General features: G+C 41.4%; 1 protein-coding gene across 2 annotated transcripts in view; it reads left to right on the forward strand.

Moving 5' to 3' along the window:
* Positions 1-83: 83 nt before the first annotated feature.
* CDC123 (cell division cycle 123) overlaps positions 84-24,955 on the forward strand; it is a 39,728-nt gene continuing 14,856 nt past the window's right edge. Inside the window, exons 1-8 of one of the 2 annotated variants that reach the window (XM_062631877.1) lie at positions 86-277; positions 1,286-1,357; positions 5,084-5,138; positions 5,933-5,965; positions 10,032-10,127; positions 11,068-11,174; positions 19,198-19,246; positions 21,202-21,277. In XM_062631877.1, coding sequence (XP_062487861.1) covers positions 204-277; positions 1,286-1,357; positions 5,084-5,138; positions 5,933-5,965; positions 10,032-10,127; positions 11,068-11,174; positions 19,198-19,246; positions 21,202-21,277 — 562 coding nt within the window. In that variant the 5' untranslated portion in view covers positions 86-203. Of the gene's footprint in view, positions 278-1,285; positions 1,358-5,083; positions 5,139-5,932; positions 5,966-10,031; positions 10,128-11,067; positions 11,175-19,197; positions 19,247-21,201; positions 21,278-24,955 lie in introns of both variants that reach the window. The other variant, XM_062631878.1, reaches the window with a different exon arrangement.

Consider the following 24,955-nt stretch of genomic DNA (forward strand, 5'->3'; position numbering starts at 1 on the left):
GAGAGCGCCGCTGATGCGCGGCCGGACGACACCGTAAGGCGCGCACCCCTGAGGCGGGACCGCACCCTGTGCGCCCGCGATGGCGGCTCGGGTAGCGCCGGGAGCAGCGGGAGAGGTTCCGGGTGGATCGGGAGCTTCCGGGATCAGCGGGGAGAAGCGGTGCGGGTCAGGGCGAGCCGGGCCGGTTCGGGTTGAGGGGGAGGATGAAGAAGGAGCAGGTGGTGCACTGCCAGTTCTCCGTGTGGTACCCGCTCTTCCGGGCCGTCACCATCCGCAGGTGAGGGGGGCGAAGGGTGCAGTGTGGGGCTGGGCTGGGTGCCGGCCTAGGCCGGGAGAGGAGTGTGTAAGTTGAAGGTGAGGAGATGTGTGGGGCTGGTCTGCCTTGGGTCGTGTTGGAAATAAGCGTGTGTCGTGGTAGGATTGAGTGAGTTAGAGGGGGACCTGCGTGGGGCAGAGCTGGGCTGGAGGTGGGGAAGGCTTGGTGGAGCTGTCAGCTGGAGTCCCAGGAGTGGGGATCTTCTTATACCCTGAGGGTTTTTTTGGGGGGCCAGACTCGGTGCTCCCAGCTCTCCTGGTGGGACCAAGCACCAGCTGATCTCCACAGCACTGCTGTTCACACTTGGGTCCTCAAAGGAACTGAGGCTGAGCACACCCAAACCAAGTGATTCACTTCATGTTTCTGTGTATTTCTGGAAGCTGTAGCAAATTCTGCAGTTTCTAAGGTGTTGCTGCCGGTTAGGAAATGGTTATGAGAACTGGCAGCAACTCAGGGAAGTCAAGCTTCAGATCATTGCCCTGTTGGATCAAAAAGACTGTTAGTAAACAAAGCATTTAATCTTTTATGGTTTGTAGAGTGTAGCACATGCGTATGTTTGATAAGTGTAGTGGCAGTTCTGCATTTTTGGAACATTCAGGTGGTATATGCAAGTTTTGGTTTGGATCTGGAAGGGTAACCTTTAGATTGAGCAAGATGTCCACTTCTCATGGGCCAAACGCACTCTTTCTTGGAGTTTCTTAAGAGTTTTGAAGGAATGTGGCTCTTTTGTGCATTTAATTTAAAATTTTTGCCTCCTTCTCCTCTACTTTCCTGGAGGGAAAATGGCCATTGATTTGTGGGAAGGAGTGAGAGGGCAGACAGAGAAATATTTTTTTTTCGTAGTGGCAGAGAATAAAGCATACCATTATTGAGAGGCGATGTATTAAAATAAATTATTTATATTAAACTCTTGCAATTATTTTAACAAATAATAATAAGTGATTAAAGAAATTCTTATGTTTCTTCTAGTGTGATACTTCCCCTACCAGACAATGTGAAAGAATATTTACTGGATGATGGAACACTTGTGGTTTCTGGAAGGTAAAGAGTGTTTTCCCCCTACCCTCCAACTAGTAATACTATTTGATATAGTCACAGCACTGTTTTGTTTACACATATGTTGCATAATGATTTATTAAAATTTGACTAGTCTGGCTGCAGTAAAGCTCATACTGTATGAGCATGTGAGCAAGCTGGTGCTGTCAGTAAAACGACTTTCTTTCAGTAAAACGACTGATGCGGAACCTAAAATCCATGTTATATATTCAGTCTAGACCAAGTGGTTCTTTCTTTTTTTTCCCCTGTCTTTCCTTGTGGAGTTTACCAGTCTCTTAGGTGCCTAGTCTGCTGGTTTGCTCTTGTTGCTTTGATACGGTTAGCTCAGTTCAGAGGCTTGATATCTCCCACACCACTCATGTGCCTGCTGCCTTATCCAGGGGTAAAGTGACTTTATCCTCTTACCCAGGAGTAAAGTGAGTTTTATTCTCAATATCATAGAATCGTAGAATGGTTTGATTTGGAAGGGGCCCTAAAGATCATCTAGTTCCAACCCCCTGCCATAGGCAGGGACACCTTCTACTAGACCAGGTTGCTCCAAGCCCTGTCCAACCTGGCCTTGAACACTGCTGCAGTAGGATCATTCACCACTTTTGGTAACCTGATCCAGTGTCTCACCACCCTCATAGTAAAGAATATCTTCCTAACATCTAATCTAAATGTCCCTTCTATCAGCTTGAAGCCATTCCCCCTTATCCTATCCTTATGTGGCTTGTAAAAAGTCCCTTTCCAGTTCTATTGCAGGCACCCTTTGGGGTTCCTTGTAGTCTTCTCCAGGCTGAACAAGCCCAACTCTCAGCCTGTCTCCATAGTAGATGTACTCCAGCCCTTGGATCATCTTCGTGGCCTCTTCTGGACTTGCTCAAGCAGGTCTACGTCCTTGTTGGGGACCTCAGAGCTGGGCACAGGACTGCAGGAGGTGTGTCATGAGAGCAGAGTAGTGGGGGGAGAATCTTCTCCCTTGACCTGCTGGTCATACTTCTTGGGATGCAGCCCAGGACGCTGTTAGTTTCTGGGCTGCAAGCGCACATTGTTGGTCATGTTGAGCTTTTCATCAACCAGCACCCCCAAGTCCTTCTCCTCGGGTTGCTCTCAATCCATTCTCCTCCCATCCTGTTTTTGTGCTTGGGGTTGCCCCAACCCAGGCGCAGGACCTTGCACTTGGTCTTGTTGAACTTCATGTAGTTTGCACTGGCCCACCTCTTGACCCTATCAAAGTTGCTTTGGATGCTATCTATAGAATCCTAGTAATTACTGAGTTCATATAATTGTTTGCATACACATAATCTGTGCATATGGCAAGGCTGAATGTCCTGTATGTATGTATTCCTATGCCAAGATTTTGAATGAAGAATGAGGTGAATAGATATTGAAACAGTTGGTAAGAACCCAGGCTTGGTTCTTTGTCTTCTGCTTAGAATCTCACTGTATGGCTTCCTTGTACAATGATTACTGCATGCAACACCTTGCTAATGATCAGACTCAGAAATCAGTCCCACTCCATCATTTCCTAACTGGTAGTTTACCTCTCACAGAGCAACCAATTAGGCTGTGAGTGTAAGGGAGTCATGTCTAATTTCTCTGGAATCAATTTGTTTGAAACTGAAGCTTTTTAAACACCCTGGAAAGATGAAAGGTCTTTTATTTTTTTTTATTTTTCATTTTTTTATTTTAATAAAAGGAATCCAGAAAACCGTGTTGTGGTTTAAGCCCAGCCTGTAACTCAGAACCATGCAGTCCCTCACTCACTCACCCCCATCTTCCTCCCCCAGCTCCCAGAGGTAACTCCCACAGGTTGAGATAAGAGCTGTCCAGTAACTACGGTATAACACAAATCACTACTGCTACCACCAGTAATAATAATGATAAGGGAAATAACAAGGGAAGAGAATACAACTGCTCACCACCCGCCGACTGACCCAGCCCGGCCTGAGCAGCGATCTAACCCTTCCGGGTAACTGCCCCCAGTTTATATAGTAGGCATGACATGCTGTAGCATGGAATACCTCTTTGGCTAGTTTGGGTCAGGTGTCCTGTCTCTGCTTCCTCCTGGTTTCCCTTCCTCCCTGGCAGAGCATGAGACTCAAAAAGTTCTTGGTTAGAGTAATCATTATTTAGCGACAACTAAAAACATCGGTTTTATCAGTGTTGTTCCCAGGCTGAAAGTCAAAAACACAGCACTGCACCAGCTATTAAGAAGGAGAAAAATGGCTGCTAGTGCTGAACCCAGGGCAAATTGTTTTTAAACCATTTTGGATAAGAAGCAATTTTGTCACCTGCTTCTGCGGAATTGTGCAACTTCTTTAGCAGCAGCTATTTATTTTTCAATAAGCCTTCAGAAAAGCTGCAACTGACTTTACAGCTGTGTTATGCAAACATTTTGGGCTCTCTTCAGTCCAATAATGAACAGCTGGAGAATTGACTTAAATTATGCTTCTTAACATGCTTCCAATTGAAAATCCATTTTAGAAACCAGTTTTTCTCTTAGTTGAACTTTCTTAGCTAGATAGAAGTGAATGTGATACGGCATTCAAGGCCATGATCTCTTTTAATCTTCAGTGAACCAGTATCTGAGCTCTAGATCTCAAAAACTGAATAGATAGTTTAATTACTATAGAAGTACATTAAGGGGCTGCAGAGACTTTGCTTGTTGAAGAGTTGAGACCTACATTTGAACTTAAGCTGTTTTCTATACTGACTTGCTGAATAAGTCTTCAAAAGCATGGTCTTCTCCTTTAACGTCTTCACACTCAGTTGTATGAAAGAACTTCAGATGTCACCTAAAACTTCAAGAGAATATTTGCAGTCAAGTGCTTTCTTGTTTTGTAACTGTCCCATCTGTGTAGAAAAAGGAACTTTTCAGGAAGAAGCTAAGAGCTCTGTTATTAGAATCTTTTTGTTATGTAGGGTGGGAGGATGTTTTCTCTTCAGAACCAGAAATTCACAGATCAACATCTGAAACTAAAGTTTAATGAATTTTTACTTGGAAAGGAATATGGAGGCAAAGCAGAATTTAAATGAAAGTTTAATTTCTGCTTCTGTCAGAGTACAGTAAAGTTGGAAAAGAATCATTCATAGGGAGTTGAAAAGCTTCAGTTGAGGCATTTTCAGTGATCTGCTAATTTGAAAAGATGTGATCTGCTAATTTGGAAGCAGCAAAGTGTGTTGGGTAGGGCCCAAGCCTAATGCCAGGGTGCTTGGTTTTCAGTTCTCAGTACTGGCTTGCTCTGATTTTTCTCTGCCAGGGGCTTTGAGGCTTATTCTTCCTGCAGAAATATTTGAGATCTGCAGCTGGTAGATGCTGCCTCATAACAGCCTTCCAATATCTGATGAGGACCTACAAGGATGCCAGAGAGGGACGCTTCATCACAGACTGTAGTGATAGAACAAGGGGAAGTGGTTTAAACTTAATCAGGGGAAGTTCAGGTTAGATATAAGGAAGAAGTTCTTTACAGTGAGGGTGGTGAGACACTGGAACAGGTTGCCCAAACAAGTGATAAATGCTCCATCCCTGGCAGTGTTCGAGGCCAGGTTGGAGAGAGCCTTGGGCAACCTGGTCTAGCGCAAGGCATCTCTCCCCATGGCAAGGTGGATAGGAGCTAGATGATCTTAAGGTCCTTTCCAGCCGAAGCTGTTCTATGGTTCTATGATATGGTCAAGTGAAACTCCAGTGCCTAATTTTTTTTTTTCCCTGCTTATTTTTTGTTTCAGAGAAGATCCACCCAGTCATGCTCAGGAGGTGAGTGATGATGCAGAGGAAATACAGGTCAGTATAAAATGCAACTTAATGCCAAGTCTCTTGAGAAAAAGTATGAATGTGTAACCTTTTCTATGTAACTTATAGGTGAGGAGAGTGCTTCACAGAAAGAATAATTGTGGTAGTTGCCTTGAGAAACTTAAGAACATTATTTATGCTGTCATGGAAGGTTTAAAATGTTTCTGTGCTCTTTCACAGAGACTGCCTTTTTATTATTTCTTGATAATTGTGTTTGTAATAATGAGTAGATAATGTTGAAGGATGTTGGAACTGAATTTAATGCCATTTCGTGCCCTGAAAAAATAGGAGTACAACATTTGGAGGAGTTATTTCAAGAGACGGTTAAAGTGTCTGTGGCAATAATAGCTCATAAGGGTATTCCAGAAGAAAAATGCTGAAAAATATAAGTAAAAAGTGACGGTACAAAATGGGATGAAAAAGAAATATAACTGAAACTGATGGGTCAATTGTCCAAGGATGGAAGTGCTGGAGACAGGCTTTAGGCAGGGAAAGCTGTGGAGTTCTGAGACATCCAAGTCTGTGATGGAAATCACAATTAAATTACACAGTTGTCTTCTCTTATCCATACTTTAGAATAGTACTTTGATGAATATACAGCATTTTTCCTGTCTTAATTTGCAGCTGTCATAATTGGAGGATTGTGATGTTATGCTGCTGGAGCTCCAGGGCTATGATTTGATCTACATCTAGCTTTTAGGAAGCTAGATAAATTTTGATGTTCTCATAAATGATAAAGGAGCTCAGGAGACAAGTAACCTTTGATTTGTTCTTATTTTAAACAGTGGTCAGATGATGAGAATACTACAACACTTAAGGTAAGGCCCTAACACATGGGTTTGCCAGCAGTACCCTTTCTGCAACCTCGTGATACAAACTTGTTGCCAGTTAGAGATACCTGATGCTGTATTTAATGTTCTTCAGACCATTCTAGACAGATGGCAGTGTGGATGTATGTAACTTCAAAAAAGTTTTGCTGGCTTAATTTTGTTTAACTAAAAATAAAATGCTTTTCTTCATCCCCAACAATCACACACTTGTTAGACTATAGGAAATGAACTGGGGTTGCCTCTAAATATAGCTGTCTTTAATTTTCACCACTCTGAATATCTCCCAATTACTTAATCAGACTGGATGCAGAAAAAATAAAGCCCCTGCAGCTCAATTTTCAAATCTGCTCTTACACCTGTGCTGTGCCACTATTTTCTCCTTCTTTCTATATTTTTTTTTTTTTTTTTACTTTCACTGTGTCTGGCTTAGAATCAGGATCATGATTGATACCAACGAGGCTTCTTTGATGGTAGAATCATAGAATGGTTTAGGTTGGAAGAGGCCTTAAAGCTCATGAAGTTCCAGACCCTTACCCTGGTCAGAGACACCTTCCACTAGAGCAGGTTGCTTCAAGCCCCTTCCAACCTGGTCTTAAACACTGCTGGGGGTGGGGCAGCCACAGCTTCTCTTGGCACCCTGTGCCAGTACCTCACGACCCTCGCAGGGAAGAGCTTCTTCCTAATGTCTAATCTAAATCTCCCCTCTGTCAGTTTATCGCCATTCCCCTTTGTTCTATCCCTGCAGACCCTTGTAAAAAGTCCCTCTCTGGGTCTCTTGTTGGCCGCTTTAGGCACTGGAAGCTGCTCTAAGGTCTCCTCAAAGCCTTCTCTTCTTCAGGCTGAACAATCTCATCTTTTACATCTTTTTTGAAACTTGCTCTTGTGCTATCATCATCAGAGTTAATGTACTTGTGTCGCTTGTCTGCCATTGGTACTGTTATTTCAGTGTTTCAGCTGAGTGTATTCCAGCTCAACAGTGTTGAATCGGTCACATTGGATTAGGTGCAATATAAACACAGCCCTGCTCTGAGTCGTATGTATGCTAGAACAGAATTTATAGCCTAGATTATAAAACTATTTCATGCCAGATTTGCACATGCTAATAGCTTCAGTTCAAAGATCTAATCTTTGAGAAAGTAGATGCTTTCGACTGTAAATTAGTCAGAACAAGGATTTTGGTATCTGGCTTACCTTTTGCAAATTCATGTTAATGCAGCTGAAGAAATATCAAACTTTTGAATCAGGTTTCATTATAGTGTACAACATGATAAGGAAATACGTTATCAAGAGGTATGGCACCCAGGGTACAGGCTAAGTGGTTTCGGTTTAGCTATGTAAGCACTGTAAGGATTGCAGTTTTACAGCTAAAGACATTACCTTTACTGGGGCTGGCTGCGATGGAGTTAACTTTTAGCTGTTGTTGAACAGTGCTTGCATAGCATCAAAGCTTTCTTTTTTTCCCGCTCTGCTCCATGCCCCTCTCCAGCAGGGATAGGCAAGAGGAGAGAGGACAGAGTCAGGACAGCTGACCTGAATTGTCTTAGGGGATATTCCATACCCTATAGCATGATGCTCAGCAGTAAAACATGGGCAGAGGAAGGAGTGTTTTGGCCTCCAGGGTGGCTCTTGTTCAGAGACTGGTAGGGCTTTGTCTTTTGCCAAACCTGTACCTTTGGAAATGATTAATAATGAACATTTTCCAACCTAGTTGATCTGTTATTCTATGGTTTATGCCCATGGCATAAAAGAAATCCTCCAAAAATACACCTACACAAAGAAACAGGCTCTTGAAAGTAGAATTTCACAATATACTCTTTATCTTGCAAACTTGGTAAATGATCGCTCTGATGACTCCATCATGGCAAATATGCTTTCTCTACCTGAAAACTAGGGACTGCCAGGAAGTGAATGGAAATAGTTTTCGGTGCTTTTAAGTGTTGACTGTTACCCTTTTGAAAGTGTTGAAGAGAGTGAAGAAATGACCTGTGCAGAAGGCTGGGGAGCTGCATCTGGAGTTACCATAACAGATGAGAATGGATCAAGTAGATCATTGTGAGGCTGGTGAGGCGCTGGCACAGGGTGCCCAGAGAAGCTGTGGCTGCCCCATCCCTGGCAGTGTTCAAGGCCAGATTGGATGGGGCTTGGAGGAACGTGCTCTAGTGGAAGGTGCTGCTGCCCATGGCAGGGGTTTGGAACCAGATGAGTTTTTAGGTCCCTTCTAGCCCAAACCAGTCTGTGATTCTGTGAAGTAGTGATATGTAAGCTGAACAGGGAGACAATAGGGAACATAAAGTGTAAAGAAGAGTGGGGCAGGCTGGAGACTGCTGTTCTGTATTCACTGTCATTCATTCATATCTTACTGATGATAAATCCCAGGTTATATTGGCATTGGTTTCTTGGCTCAGGGAGCAATACAGTGGGCTGTGGTTGTGATTATTCTGATTTGAAGACCTGCCTGAGTTGCCAGGTAGAACTTGTTTCCCTGTGTGTGTTCTGATGAAGAATTAGCAGATAGGATTATAAAAAAAATCTGTGTTTAAAAAAACATGCATTAATATTGATGGTTGCAAAGCTAGGCATTTAGAATTTAGGGAATGATAGAATCCAGCTTGTTTATGCAGCCTTGGAGCTGTCCTCTTGTTTATATTTCTTCACTTGTATTAACCAAATGACATGATGATGACATGATGTAACATTTCCCCAGAGAAGTTTAGAATCTGCTTTTATTACATATATAGTGTGACTCCTGACTTGGGTCAAAACGAGAGGCAATTGGATCAGAATGCAGTGGATGAAGGGTCTTACTTCTCGCAATTTCTAGAACTGACTGAAGCTCTGAAAATAAAATAAGAGAAGTTCTCTTTCAGTTTTTCAGGTGTAGTTTCTCAGTGGAGACCAGGTAATGTACTAAGGAAAGGTTCAGACAGTTTGAAGCTCAGTCTGGGTCATTGTGCTAAAATGCGAGAGTGCTTTCTTAAGTGTCTGCATTTGGGGGGCCTGCAGAAAGGAAATACGAAATGTATGAACTTTTTTGGTCACTTGTGAGGCTATGAGGGCTGCTTTGGTTTAAAGATATCAATTAGCTTTAGCCTAGAAGTTATCTTTGAGTTTCAGAACACTCAGCCAGAAGCAGTGTTCTTGTATACTTGTTATAAATCCTGTTACATGAAAAGTCTCTTAACATACACCAGAAATCCTTTCATATTATTTTAAAGGTCAGCAATCTGGGTTTTTTTTTCTACTGCACCACATTCAGAGTGGAGTTGACTGTATCCTGAGGAGTTTCTTTTTTCCTCTTACATTTACAATATTGACAATGGTCTTTACAAGACAAGGTTTTCTAATCCAACCCATACCTTTGCGCATGTTCTCTGTTTTGATGCAATATATTGTTAAGGGGCTACTTTAAGACCTAATATGAGAGCTGATTAAAGTATTGCTAATATTGTTTTGTAAAACTAAAGCTTAAATGAGGAGCTGTCACTCAAATTGTCTATGAATTATTTACTTCTGCTCTCTTACTGTGCTTGTAAATGCAACTGAAGAACTATTACAAAACAGTAATTATCTCTTTCTACCTTTTAATACTTTGACAAAATACTACAATATTTGTATTTTATATTTTTTAAGAGATGCTTAATTCTAACAAACTATTTTTGAAAGTTTTCTTGCTTTTAAATCTTTTTAGATCTTATTTGTATACATGATCAGGTATAAACCAATAGGTATGTGTTTAAGGTCTGTTTATTTGACTTGCATATTTGCAGCTATTGCAGCTTTCATGATGAATGTTACAAAGTTTTGGGTTTTCCCTGAAGTTCATGGAATCTTCCAGTAATGAGGGGAGACATATTTTCAGTTTTCTGTGATTGAATGTGTCAGAGTTGGTTCTTAAGTGATTTACTTCTACAAATACATTATTTTGAGGGGGTTCTTGTTTCCTTATTTTGGACATATTTATTCCTTCTATAATATGTATTTCTAATGGTATTTGGATTTTTTTTCACTATTAAATATATTGAAACTGATACTTTTGTTGTTGTTCTTTGTACAGGCACCCGAATTTCCTGAGTTCACAGCTAAAGTTGAAGAAGCAATAAGTTCCTTGGGTGGTAGTGTTTTTCCTAAACTTAACTGGAGTGCTCCAAGGGTAAGAATGCTGATTCCCAAAACTTGGAACAGATGTTATCATGAGGCTTTTTCTGATTATTTGTTTTATCTTAATGCACTGGAAAGTAGAAGAGTGTAGTGATGAAGGAAGAAGTGATAGACAAGATATCAGTGAAGCATGATAGAGCAAATTGTTCTGGTGGATTAGAGCTAAATGGTGCACTGTTTGGTGAGGCTGATGCAAGACAGCACTGGCTTTCTTACATAAAACCCCGTGTCCTTGTCACAGATAAGAGTATGATGGTCAGACTCTTCTCATTGAGGATACTGGCTGGAAACTTTGCCTGGGATAAAGATTAAAACCACCACATTTAAAAAAAAAAAAAAAAGTGATAAAACAGGGGAAGTTTAGATTGGATATAAGGAAGAAGTTATTTACTGTGAGGGTGGTGAGACAGGAGCAGGTTGCCCAAGCAAGTGGTAAATGCTCCATCCCTGGCAGTGTTTAAGGCCAGATTGGAGAGAGCCTTGAGTGACATGGTCTAGTGTGAGGTGTCCCTGCCTGTGTCAGGGGGTTGAACTAGATAATCTTAAGGTCCTTTACAACCCAAACCATTCTGTGATTCCCTTTAGGTATATTTGGTACTCTTAACTATACCTTAAGGATGGATGCACCCAAATGTGTTTGTATCATATTCTCAAGGGAAACTTGTGTTCAGTCAAGCATTCCAAGGAAGTGCCTGGAACAGGAAGGCAAAACTTGGTTTTTTAAGTGGATTTGATCTGCTTCAAATGGAGTATTTATAAGAAAAGCAATAACTATTCTGTGTCTTGTAATGTAAACTTCAGCAAGTGAAGTTTTCCTCAACATGAAATAATCTTCTGTCTGTATTTCAAATACTGTATAATATGTAGCTAGATCTGCAGCTTGCATTCCTTCTAGTTAAGGTGCATTTTGGATAATCTCCTTTTTTGTTTAGGATGCCTACTGGATAGCAATGAACAGTTCTTTGAAATGTAAAGCTCTCAGTGACATCTTCCTCCTCTTCAAGAGTTCAGACTTCATCACTCGTGACCTCACTCAGCCGTAAGTAGATTTCTAGCAGTCTTATACACAACCAGACAAAAAACCTACCAACCCTCTAAAAGTAACTTTTCAGTTCTTTTGAAAGATCTTACTCTTTACTGTATGTACAGCAATGGTAAATATCAGATACAAACATACATGTTCATGTTTAAAAGTTATTCAGGGGCTGTAATATGTTTTAGGTATGGTAAGTTAGATGTTCTTTGAAGTTTCCCCACCCCTTCCTTCCTTCCTTCCTCTGTCTCCCTCCATGGTGCAAAGATTAATGCCAGTGTGGAGAATTGCAAGGCAATTTAGTCCAATTTAGTGTGGAGAATTGCAAGGCAAATTATCTTCACTGTTACTTGCTGAGAGTGAGTCTCGCATGGTAAACCAGAATTGTTTACCTAGCTTCAGTCAACAGGAGAGGAGCAGCCTCTGTTTTATTATTCCATTAATTCTCTTGGTTTTAATATGCAAATGAGTAAAATCAATAGAGGAAGATATTAGGACAAGGGGAAATAGCTTTAAACTGCAGAGGGGAGATTTAGATTAGATATTAGAAAGTTCTTCCCTGTGAATGTGGTGGGGCGCTGGCCCAGGTTGCCCAGAGAAGCTGTGGCTGCCCCATCCCCGGAAGTGTTGAAGCCTCAATTGGATGGGGCTTGGAGCAACCTGCTCTAGTGGAAGGTGTCCCTGCCTGTGCCAGGGGGCTGGAACTGGGTGAGCTCTAAGGCCCCTTCCAGCCCAAACCATTCTATGGTGATATTAAAGTAGTGCCTGCAAAATGACACTATGGACTAAGACCATTTTTCTGAGTTGCTTTCCACAGAAAGTGATGTTTTAATCTTGGTTGTACAGGTGTTTTCTTTCCCACCCCTTTTGGCATTTGCTTGTTGCTGTTTCTCATGGTAATACAATGTTACTTTGCCATGTCCCTTTCAAATTTTGAAGCTGTTGAAGTTTGTGTTGTGCTGTTGAATTTGAAGTCGTGGCTGCCTGGAAGATGCCTGAAAATTCTGCAAATGTATTCCTACAACTTCTTCTGAACCCAAGTTCTTGTAGGTCTTGAACAAGTGCACTCCAGGAACTGTGACTATGGGTAATGGTTACAGTTAAAATAACAAATACAATGTGCTTGGGGTTTATTTTATCTGCTTGCATGAGGAGAACGTAATTGTATAGGAACATACTTTTCCTAGAGTACCTGCATGTGATTCATGTCACTCATTTCTAAAATACAGCCTTTTTTCTGAAAGAAAATTATTGGAATTTAATTTCTTGATGCTATTTTTTTATCCTTCCCTCCAGCCCCCAGAAAAGCAGAATTTCAAAGCAAAGGCCAGTCCATGGCTTGGATTAGACTGTTTTCCAGTAATTATTGAATGCTTATTTATATTACGGCAGTATTTAAGTGACTCAGTCAAATGCAGGGCCCTTCTAGGTACTTTATAGAATGTGAAGTAGCTTATGGTGTGATTTCCTGTGTGAAGTAGCTTATGATGTGGTAAGAATTGTCTTGCCTAAAATGTGAAACCAGATGCATTAAATGTGGTGCAACTGCCTTCTTTAATTCCTGCAACTCTGATAACACTTTTCTCACCCCCCCAGTTTGTTGGTACATTAGAAAAATGATAGGTAGCATCATCCTCATCCTTACCTCTGCATTTATGGAGTGCTAGCAACACTGTCAGGCCAATTCTGGTGCTAGGCTTTACATTATATCTAACCTATGACATTATGAGGTGCAGGGGAAGAGGCTGTGAAGGCAGGGGGAGGGTGCTGGTGTGAAAAGAATCATACACATTGTATTATCCCTTTGTGAATATCAAATAATATGGGTTTTGTATCCTACTATCCTCATGTATAAAGAGGTTCAGCTGAAAGTACCTTGAGCTCCTTGGAGAATTCCTATTTGGTTAACCATTTTCTAATCAATTTGGAATACAATCAGGGGTTAGCAAGCACCACTTGATTTAGAAGATGTGGCAGCTCTGTGTGTGTGTTTGTGCTCTTATTTTATGCTCTTTCTGTGGTATAGAGGTGGTTGAACCACCTTCACTGAGACTGAAATGAATGCATTTTCTGTCAGGTTTTATCTCACACCAGGTAGAGTTAGTGCCTCAGCCATTCACCTTGCCTGCTGCAGACAGTGCTGACTTAGTGGTAGAGGCAATGAATGCTCCTGTGTTGTGAGATTTCACAGCATGGGTGTTAACTTGAACCACCAGTAATTTCACCTGAAGTTCACACCAGATTGCAAACGGTAGTGACCGAGCAGCCTGTAGCAGGCACACTCTCTTCCACTGATCCTGCTGTGGGAGAATAACCTCTAGCAAAAAGACAACACCTCAAATTGCAGTAGCTCAATCCATTTAGACTTCTTTTCCAGTGTGGTAAAACCACACACACTGCTGGATAGCACAGCTCAGGTAGTGGGTGATAAATAAGCAAACTTTGTGACAAGACTGTGGGATCATCACCTAATCTAAAGGTTAAATTTCATTTGAGATGTTGAATTTATTTCCCTTCCTGTAAATTCTAATCTAATGTTGGTATACATTTGGGTTGGGGGGGGGGGGGGGGAGGTTTGACAGGATAGAGTTAATATGAACAGTGCAGCCTTGGTATTTCCATGACTTTGAATGGAAGTTGTACTTAGGACTAGGAGAACATGTGTAATGGATAAAATCACTTTGGTCTTTATGTATCTTATATTTTACAAATATGTTGTACTTGGTTAAGGCACGTATCATTGGCCAATCTGTGCAGGGTATTTCTAGATTACTAAGTTATTTGTATAAAATGTCCCCAGCCAAGAGTGAAATGATTGTTGCTGAATTAGAGCAGTGCTCTTCCTTAATCAAACTATCGATTAGCTGCCAGTTTCCTCATCCTTAGCAAGCAGAAAGTAAAAATGTATCTGGCATAGGAACCTGAAGTGCTGAACAAATGGAAATTGGATATATAATACATCTAAATCCCTTGGAAGAGCTACTCGGAGGCTAAATGCACCGTATTTCATTAATACTCAATATGGTCTAAAAGTTTCTTGCCCTGCATAACAGCTGGGATGCTGTATACCATTTTGTTGTTTTGTTTTCTGTTCAATTGTATTAGCTTGAAAATCCACTTCATGGGTCATAATATGGGAACAACTTTGCGATAGCCATTTGAAGGTCTCTTTCTTAATCCAGCTTTGCCAGTGATGTGGACTTCAGACAAACCACTTTCTTTGCCTCTTCCTTCCTCTCCCATTTCCCGTTTGCTTATCTGGTATTGATCTCTGTGTTGCTCAGGTCAGGGAACTGCCCTTGCTGTAATTCTCAACAGTTTCAAGTTCCAAGATAGCTTCAGCTGTGCAAAACTTAAGCAAACATTAAAAAACCATGGCCTTCATGCAGATATACTGAGGATGACTAGATAAGCTTTGACTATTTAAAATGCTTGGGTTCTGTCATGATTTTGACACTTTGGTTGGTTGAAATGTTCAGAATAATGAGCTAACTTTCCTCCTTGTTAATTTTGTATAAATTAACAAAGACTTCAGAGCAATGCACTCAATGTACTCAGTGTTGTTTCTGCTTCAAAGTGAACACTGCATTTTACTTAGCTGAGTTCACAAAAAAAGCCTTGTGTGTGGTGTTATCTTTTTAGGTTTTAATGTAGACTTTCAAAAACTTCATGTTGTGGATATGTGATGTAAAAAAAATCTCTTCTAATTGGGATTTCTGTTAAGTGATTGAAACTCCTCTTTTGAGCAAAAATCCTCTTAAAGCCCTGTGGAGTGTGTTGGTTTAGAACACAGTTTTCTTCCTTATGGTTGGAATGTGTGGACTGCATTTAGTTAAAACATGATTGCCCACATTGAGACTAGTATAAATATTAGCAGTAGTTCTAATGATAGATAAGTAATAACCTTTCAATGATAAGATAACCATGTTGTTATATCAGGCTTGTTAATAAACCTTGGAAGTTTAGTCAAACTTCAGAGATTGTTCCTGTTCTACAGGGCAATACTGGATGTTTTAAATCTGCAGCTGCTGCTATTGGGATTTTTGAATGCTAAAGTGTCATTTTCCCAGTTGTTTAATAATCACAACTGGAGAGGTAAAATAAGAAGTCCTGTGAGTTCAACCTTGCTGAAAAGCAATCTAATGCAGAGAAGAACTTTTTCAGGGATTGCCCTTTGACTTATTGTATAGGGGCAGTATGTGTCACATGTAGGAACGGCTGTTTTCTAATAATGTGCACTGCATAGAATCATAGAATACCAGGTTGGAACGGACCTCAGGGATCATTTGGTCCAGCCTTTCAAGGCAAAGCATGTCCCAGCCGAATCTTAATGAAGATGTCCAGTGCTAGGGAATCTGCCAATTCCTGGGGAGATTATTCCAATGGATGTTTGTTCTCATTGTGAAAAATTTTTCTCTTGTGTCCAGTTGGATTCTCCCCAGGGTAACTTGTGCCTATTACCCCCATCTTTTCCATGTGACTCCTTGTAAAAAGGAAGTCTCCATGTTCTTTGTGGCCACCTTTTAAATACTGGAACATGGTGATAAATTCTCCCTTGAGCCACCTTCTCTCCAGTCTGAACAAACCCAGTTCTCTCAGCCTTTCCTCACATGGCTTCCGAGTCCTGGGATCATCTTTTTGGCCCTTCTGTGGACTCTCTCCACGCTGTCCACATCTTTTTGTAGTGTAGGGACCAAAACTGAACTCAGTATTCCAGGTGGGGCCTGACAAGCACTAAGTGGGATAATGGGATAATGTGTTTAGAGTAGGATAACTTAAGTGTTGTAAATTGACTCATTATTTATTGGACCATCTGGTGCTCCGTAACTGTTACTTGCAGAAGCTCATTCCTGAGAACTCTTTGAGAAACTAGTTAGATAGGTGGAGTGCCCAAAAGTAGCCCCTCAGCCCTGCCTAAGCCCAGGAAACTTGTAGTAGGTAAGAAATATCTACTGGGTTAATGGAGCAGGTGAAACAACTCCTCTTGAGCCAAGGAAAAGTTTCCAAATGTATTAATGTGCAAGATTCAAAGGAACATGAGGAGAGATACATTTTTTGTTGGTTGGTTTGTTTTAGATGTTTGTAAAAGTGCTGATTAGTGCCTGTTTCTGAGAACAGTTGAGAAAGTCTGCTCTTGAGTGAGGTTTAGCCTGTCAGATTCCTAACACATTGTGTAACTTTAAAGCCTAGCAGGTGCTTCAGTCCTTTCTCTTTTCAAGCTACCATTCTGACTACGTTTTTGATACCAGACTTAATGCTTCTAAATACTGAATTACAAATTAGGAAGTTTTTCTGAGATGTGGAGTAACAAGCTGCATTCTCCTAACGGAATATAGGAGGCAGTGTTGGCTCATAAATACGTGCCTTGGCTCCCAGGGTACCTTGCATAAAGCAACAGTCGCTGTCAGTTCAGACTTTAGTATAACCTATTTCAAGGTAGACAGTTCCACATGAGAGCATGTGGAAAATGAGGCCCTTGATTTTTTTCTTTTTCCTTGAGGTTTTACTTGCATCCCATTTTTCCTAGCAACTTGCAGTGTACTGTAAGATTCTTTTCTGAATGATGCATGAATTTCCTGTTTCGTTAAGTCCTTAAAGTTTCAGCAAGGTTCAGTATTCTTATAAACCTTCTGAAATTGCTTTTCTGTGTGTTGAAAACTAAACCACGTAATGGCTTCATGTGGTGTGTCCAGTTGTGAAATACGTGCATTTGGAAATTAACATGCAGCAGCTATGTATAAAGAGACCTTGATCCTTCTGTTCTTGACGTCTAAGTAAATATCTATAAATAAGCTGTTGACTACAGCCCAAGGCCTATAAGCAGTAGAGTTTAATTCCTTTACCCTTAGTAGTATTCCAAAGTGCAAAGGCTTCAGAAAAGAGAGCCCAGATATATCTTAATTTTGTGTTCCTAAAGTCTTTCTGATCATTCTTTCAAGTACATCCAAACTTGACTAGGATGTGGGTTAAAGAAGCCCCTTCTAGCATTCTGCCTTGTAACATTGAAAGTCCACATGTAATAGATGAATTCAGCTGGATCTGGACAATTAATGCTACAATAAATTAGTAAAAAATATAGAATTGCAACTCCCTCGACTTGTCCAAAATTCCAACCCCCACCCCCCCCGAAATAAAGGAGTTATGTCCTTTTTGTTGGCAAAAGCTTGTAATACTATTTAGAAGCAAAATGAGGCAACAAAAGTTTGTCTTTTGCTGCATTCTCCCATCTTTTTCCTCATTTGTACTCAGTCCTGTGTCATTAAGGCTCAAGAAAAATAATGTCCTTTTGTCTTGCAGTACTTTTGCTACATTCATCAGTTTGCTTGTTTGCTTGATTTGGCAGCAATACTTCAGCTGTCTGTGTGGCTTGGGATGACACCCCAGGATTTCATTTTCTGACTTACAAGAAAAGGAGAAGTATCTTTCCCACATAGCTCTTACCCAGGGTTAGGTTAGCTGTTACCTGTAGCTTCCTTACCAAGGGTTAGGAAGGGGAAAGTTGGTTGTTCATAAGGCTGTTTTTTGAGTGCTGGAAAGACTGCATGTTAATGGAATGAAACAGATTGCAGGTACCCTGATCTCAGATATGGAAATCTGTGAGAGCTAATAAGGGTCCTAGTGCGCAAGGGCTGTAAAACTCCATGGGCTGGACTTCAGCTGCCTTTAAATATACAGTTTATGACTGGATTTGTGTGTGGGGGGCATTTTCTTGAGCATGGTAAGCATGTGTACTAGTAAGGGGGGAATTCTGAATTTAGCAAGACTGCAAGCTCTCATGGGTTTGTTTCTATTGCCTTGACAGATCTTAAATTGTGTGGAATATAAGCTGTAGTTGAAAGATGTTATCTGTTTACATAGGCTTACAGATATATATGATCTGTTTGATTACAGTACTTCTAGAAAGCATGCCTGCTATCGCCCTTCTTTTCTGTCTGTAGTGGATATTAAAGTCTAAACTAAAATGTGTGACATGTATTTCTGGCGGCAGCATACTGAATGAACTCTTACAATAGCTCTTCACTTCAAACTGAAGGCTGGGCAGCCATATCTTACAAATGCAATGCTTATATTAGAGATGCTGGACTTCTGGATTGCTTAACCAAGTTCAGTGCTGAAGGGAGACAGTATAAATGTTGCCATTTAAGACTGTTGCTCCACAGTGATCCTTCACACAGCCCTATGCATCAAAGTAGTTTGCCACTAAGGTCAGAGAGTACATTTGGAAGGAAAACACATGTTCTTTTGCTAATTCCCTTTTAAAGTTACAGGATTTACAGCAAAGTTTGCTGTAAAATGACAAAAAGGTGCGTGGAAATTGGCTTGGGTATAACTGCCTCCATTCTTGATAGCTCCTGAAAGGTGACACACAGAATCAGCTACTCACAGGGGACAAAACCTTGACATCTGCTTGCAGTTATGGAAATAATTTTGTTTATTCCCACTCTCCAGAGATTTGTAAGAGTATTTTTTTAAGGCTCTTAATTTAGAAAGGTACTGTGCTGTGGAATCAGAAGTGCGAGTGGTGCTGTTTTGCATCCCTTATTCATGGAAATGAACTGCTCTAAGGCATGATGATGTGTCTCAGTTGTGTGGTTTAGGAATTTAAACATTAAAAGTACCAGGAAAAACACACTGCAGTGAAACTAGATTAGTTTATCTGGTTCTTTGACGATGCACTTATGCCAACATAACAACCAAGACCAAAAGAACAGTACTGTTGATTCAAACAGGAGAAAACCAACAGTGAATAAATACATTTTAGCCACATCCCTGTCCAAATTTAAGTGCTTCTAAATTACACTAGAAGAAAAGGTTGAATTTTTTTCTTCTTCTTCCCTCCCTCCCCCCCCCCCCCCAATAATTGTCACCAGGAGGTTCGTTATATATATATTGAATGTACTTGGTTTATATGTGTTGGAGAGAATTTAACAGTAACTTTTGTGATTCACAGTTTGGAATTATTTTTCTCACTGTAGCTAAAATCTTACATGTAAAAGCAGATTTTAATGCCCATGCCTTACTTTTCCAGATTTATTCACTGTACTGATGATTCCCCAGATCCTTCCTTGGACTATGAGGTAGGACTCTTTGCATGACTTCTAGGTAATAAAGGACTCGCAGGTTGCCATTTGGGCTTGGGTATGTGTCTATACAATTTGTTTTGTTTTAACTGTGTTGCTTGCGCAGAGTGGGGAACTCTGGTTAAGAGCTACAGGTCATAAGGAATTCATTTAATGGCAGGTCAGAGGAGTTGAAGTTCAGACTTTTGAAGTTTCCTTGCAATTTTCTCTCATGCCTGTCAGGTTTTGCTAGGAAGGACAAGTTCAAAAATCATATATACTTGATAGAGTGCTGCTTGTGAAGATCACAACTGAGATTACTAAGAGAGAAGCTACCTGTAGTGGCTATGGACATCCTGAACAGAAGTGGTCTGTCATATCTTGTTTCATATGCTCATTACCAAATTAAAAAGTTAAGCTGACAATGTAGATGCTTTAAACTGTGTGGTGCTATTGCTTTCATTTTTTCATTTCTCTAAAAAAGATTTTTATGTAAATATAACATTTGTCATCCTCTTGTGTTCTTAAAGAGCTTTAGAAATGTGAATGAATCTTTTTTGTTTTTTTTTTTTAAAGCACTATCTGATGTGCTTTAAGGATACAGGGCATCTAAAAGTTGGAACAAAGAGTTTCATGGTTTATGTTGTCATTATGAGTATCATCTTTGATTACTGAGGTTTTCCTAATACAGTTGATAGGTGTTGGGAGTTTCCAGTATCTGCAGCGGTACTTGAGGCCTTCAAAATAATGTATTCATCTGAATACTTCAGCTTAGGAAACACAGAAACTTGAGAAAGTGCCAGAGATATGCTTTAATTACCAGGCAGTCTGTCCTGATGACTGTAATAGTTTGGTTACTATTTCTATCTCCATGTACTTATTTTAACTGGTTTGCGCCTTCAAAGGCGTCACAGGATTCTGCTTGGGTGTATACCAAAATAGAGTTTCATTTGGTTAAATTTAATTCTGCTCATCAGCTCTTTTGGCTAGGGAGCAACTTTCTGCCAACTCCATCAGAGATTTTCTGTGCCTTCAGCAGGGTTTTTGGTTTCCATGCTTTAACGTTAATATAACTTTGAAGTCGCTTCATAAATAATTTTGTGGTTATAAATGCCATACAAAGTGAAATAGCATAAGATAATTAAGGTAGGAAGGGGCCTCAGGAGGACTCTAGTCCAGATTCATGCTCAAAGCTGGGTAAGCGATGAGATCAAATCAGGTTGCTTGGCATTTTATCAAATCTGGACAGGGTTCAGTGGAAGGAGGCTGCGCAACCTCTGTGTTCCAATGCTTGATGGTCCTCATGGTGAAAGAGAGTCTTCTGTTCAGCCTGGAGAAGAGAAACTGCGTGGAGGCCTTATAGCATCCTTCCTGTATTTGAAGTGGGCCTACAAGAATGCCAGAGAGGGAGTGTTCATCAGGGACTGTAGCGATACGACAAGAGGCAGTGGGTTCAAACTTAAACAGAGGAAGTTCAGGTTGGATATAAGGAAGAAGTTCTTTACTGTGAGGGTGATGAGGCACTGGAATGGGCTGCCCAAGGAAGCTGTGAATGCTCTATCCCTGGCAGTGTTCGAGGCCAGGCTGCATTGGACTTGGAACAACCTGGTCTAGTGAAAGGTGTCCCTACCTTCCACTAGATGAGCTTTAAGGTCCTTTGCAAGCCAGACCATTCTGTGATTCCATGTCCAGTCTTAACCTTTCTACTTTAAATTAGTTTGGACTAGATGGTCTTTGGATGTCCCTTTCAGCCGACAGCTTTCCATGATTCTGTGGAATGAATATTACGTCTAATTGCTCTGAAGTATTTGCTAAACTGATTATGTGATGTGAAGGTTAAGATTGTTTTGTTTTCTTCTACTGGGAATAATTTCAAAGGTCATCTTATTCTTACAGCAAAACTGTAGCTCTAGAAGGTATACAAAATATTACCTGTTACCTTTCTGAAACAATACTTTGTTTTTCCTCTATAGCTTGTCCTTCGAAAATGGTGTGAGCTAATCCCTGGTGCAGAATTCAGATGCTTTGTCAAGGAAAACAAGCTCCTAGGTAAGGATTTGCTTAAAGATAAAATTATTAGGTGAAGTTCTGAGGAGTTTCTCTTATTTCCTTGAATCAGAGCTAAATCTGAAGACAGTTCTTTGTCACACCTCATTTCTAGAATTAATGCTTTCTTCTTTTTGTAATTTAAAATGTGGCATACCACTGTATTGACAACACAGCATGCTCAGTATTACAGTGGTAATATTCTTAATTCTAATTGCTAATCCAGAAACTTCACCCAAAGGCTGTTTTGTAAGTGATTCTTTTATATTCAGGAGTGAATTGTATCGTCTCCAAGTTGCAGAACGAAGCAGTTGGGTATTATGCTGACAAAACATGACCACATGTGGGTATTATATGCAGAAAGCTGGGGAGGTCAGAACACATCCACAAGTGTATGAGACATCTGAGTTCGTATCATATTCAGTGTAGCTTAGTCAGAAAACCTGTTGATCTGTTACTGTGGTTCAAAATCTTCAATGTAAAATGTTTCAAGTGGCACTGACCAGCAAGGGTACCCACAGCATGCAAAGAGCTGGTGGGTGCATCGGGAGGCTTGAAACAGCTCTAGGACAGGCAGCAAGTGTATTAGGTAGCTCTAGGGTAAATTTAGCTGAATTGTACTCCTCTGGATGTCTTGACTGTTCTCTGCTGACTAGAAAGAGCTTAGACATCTACTGCATGTACAGGTGCTTGGATTGAGGGGTTTCATTTTAGGCTAAATACTGTTCTGGAGTTTGAATTCTGTTTTGGTGTGGAATCTTTAAAGATGAACAGAAATGTAAATATAACAGGACTGGTGCACATTTGTCCTCAACAAGACTGAATCATTCTGCCTAAATTCCTCTGACAAGGAAATGTTACAGCAGTGATGTAGCAAAGCACTTATCCAGGTTTTATGGGAAGGAGGGTGATTTTTTGCTTTAAAATAAAACCAAGTTTGCTCATTTTGTCTGTCCCATCCCTACATATTCGCAAGCACCATGGTGGAGATATACAAGTGGTCTGTCCAACATTCCTTGTTGTGAAATGGAAGGGAAGGGATATTAGAGGTCTCCTCCTCATTGCTTTTCCTCGCTCCTTCTCAGCATGGTGACTATGTGCTTGTTCTCGATGTGCCTTTCTGTACCTGTTACATGCTGTCAGCAGTTTTGGTGCTCCATCATGTCTCACCTCTGTGAATCGTTAGGAATGTATTCCCTGTACTTTGTTTCCTGATCTGGGTGTAATCCTATAGAGCTGCACATAAATGTTTTGAAATGTGCTAATCTAGGTGCTGTCAACACATACCATTCTTATAGCCCTCTTATTTGGCTGTTCTTCTGGTGCTTTATGCTCGTCTTCCCATTCTCTTTCCATTTGTGCCAGTTGCAGGGTTTATTATGGTTTTCTGTATCAGAGTTTATCTTGCTAATAGCAGAGATATTCTCCAGTAAGTGGGTATTGCTTAATGGCTGCAGACATGGCTTTTTTAAGGCAGAAGAGCTGAATCTTGTTCTGTTACATGCTGCTGGAGCACCACAACTGCCAGAGATATGCATCACTGTATTAACCTCTAGCACATTTGAATGTACATTTTATATAGAATATGTATAGTGATACTTACTTTTAGATACCTCAAAGTATTAGGCTAATGCCTAAAAACACTCTTTACAATTCATTACTGTTTTGAAACCCAGTAGAGCTACCACTATTATCACAGTATCACAGTATCACAGTATGCTAGAGATTGGAAGGGACCTCGAAAGATCATCTAGTCCAATCCCCCTGCCGGAGCAGGAACACCTAGATAATGTTACACAGGAATGTGTCCAGGCGGGTTTTGAATGTCTCCAGGGAAGGAGACTCCACAACCTCCCTGGGCAGCCTGTTCCAGTGTTCCGTCACTCTCACCGAGAAAAAGTTTCTTCTCAAGTTTAAGTGGAACCTCTTGTGTTCCAATTTGTACCCATTACCCCTAGTCCTATCATTGTTTGCCACTGAGTAGAGCCTGGCTCCATCCTCGTGACACTCCCCCTTTATATATTTATAGACACTAATAAGGTCACCCCTCAGTCTCCTCTTCTCCAAACTATAGAGACCCAGCTCCCTCAGTCTTTCCTCATAAGGGAGATGCTCCACTCCCTTAATCATCTTAGTTGCCCTGCGCTGGACTCTCTCCAGCAGCTCCCTGTCCTTCTTGAACTGAGGGGCCCAGAACTGGACACAATATTCCAGATGGGGTCTCACCAGGGCAGAGTAGAGGGGAAGGAGGACCTCTCTCGACCTACTAACCACCACCCTTCTAATACACCCCAGGATGCCATTGGCCTTCTTAGCCACAAGGGCACAGTGTTGGCTCATGGTCATCCTGTCGTTAGGACCCCCAGGTCCCTCTCCCCTACACTGCTCTCTAACAGGTCGTTTCCCAACCTATACTGGAACCTGGGGTTGTTCCTGCCCAGATGCAGGACTCTACACTTTCCCTTGTTATATTTCATCCAGTTATTCCCTGCCCAACTCTCCAGCCTGTCCAGGTCTCGCTGGATGGCAGCACAGCCTTCTGGCGTGTCAGCCACTCCTCCCAGCTTAGTGTCATCAGCAAACTTGCTGATAGTACACTCAATTCCCTCATCTAAATCGTTGATGAATATATTAAATAATACCGGTCCCAGTACTGATCCTTGAGGCACTCCACTAGTTACAGGCCTCCAACTAGAGTCCGCCCCATAGACTACAACTCTCTGGCTTCTCTCCTTCAGCCAGTTCGCAGTCCACCTCACTACCTGATCATCCAGTCCACACTTCCTCAATTTAGCCGTGAGGATGCTGTGGGAGACTATGTCAAATGCTTTGCTGAAGTCAAGGTAGACCACATCCACCGCTCTGCCATCATCCATCCACTGTGTTATTTCCTCATAAAAGGCTAAGAGATTGGTCAAACATGATTTCCCCCTGGTGAAACCATGTTGACTGCCCCTCATAACCCTCTTATCCTTGATGTGCCTTAAGATGGCACCAAGGACAAGGTGTTCCATCACTTTCCCAGGGATGGAGGTGAGGCTGACCGGTCTATAGTTACCCGGGTCCTCCTTCTTGCCCTTTTTGAAGACCGGAGTGACATTCGCTTTCCTCCAGTCCTCAGGCACCTCTCCCATCTCCCAAGACTTGGTAAAGATGATGGAGAGTGGTCTAGCAATGACTTCCGCCAGTTCCCTCAGCACCCGCGGGTGCATTGGACCCATGGATTTATGGATGTCCAGATTGCTCAACTGATCTCTAACCCATTCCTCATCGACTAAGGCAAGTCGCTCCGTCGACCTGACTTCATCTAAGGTCTCAGGGGTACAGAGCTCTTCAGGACTGCCTGCAGCAGAGTAGACAGAGACAAAGAAGGCATTCAGTAACTCTGCCATCTCTGCATCTTCTGTCACCAGGGCACCCATCCCGTTCATCAGTGGGCCTACATTGCCTCTGGTGTTAGTTTTGTCTGCCATATATTTGAAAAAGCTCTTTTTGCTGTCCTTGACCCTTCTTGCCAGGTTTAATTCTAAGGAGGCCTTAGTCCTCCTAGCTGCCATCCTACATCCTCTAGCAGCAGCCTTATATTCCTCCCAAGTGGCCAGCCCCTCCTTCCATGACCTGTAAACTCTCCTCTTCCACTTGAGCATACCCAGCAATTTCCTATTTAGCCACACAGGTCTC

This window comes from Pezoporus occidentalis, unplaced genomic scaffold, assembly GCF_034315485.1.
Source record: "Pezoporus occidentalis ecotype Australia unplaced genomic scaffold, CSIRO_AGI_Poc_V1 ctg38, whole genome shotgun sequence".
Classification (NCBI taxonomy): Eukaryota; Metazoa; Chordata; class Aves; order Psittaciformes; family Psittacidae; genus Pezoporus; species Pezoporus occidentalis.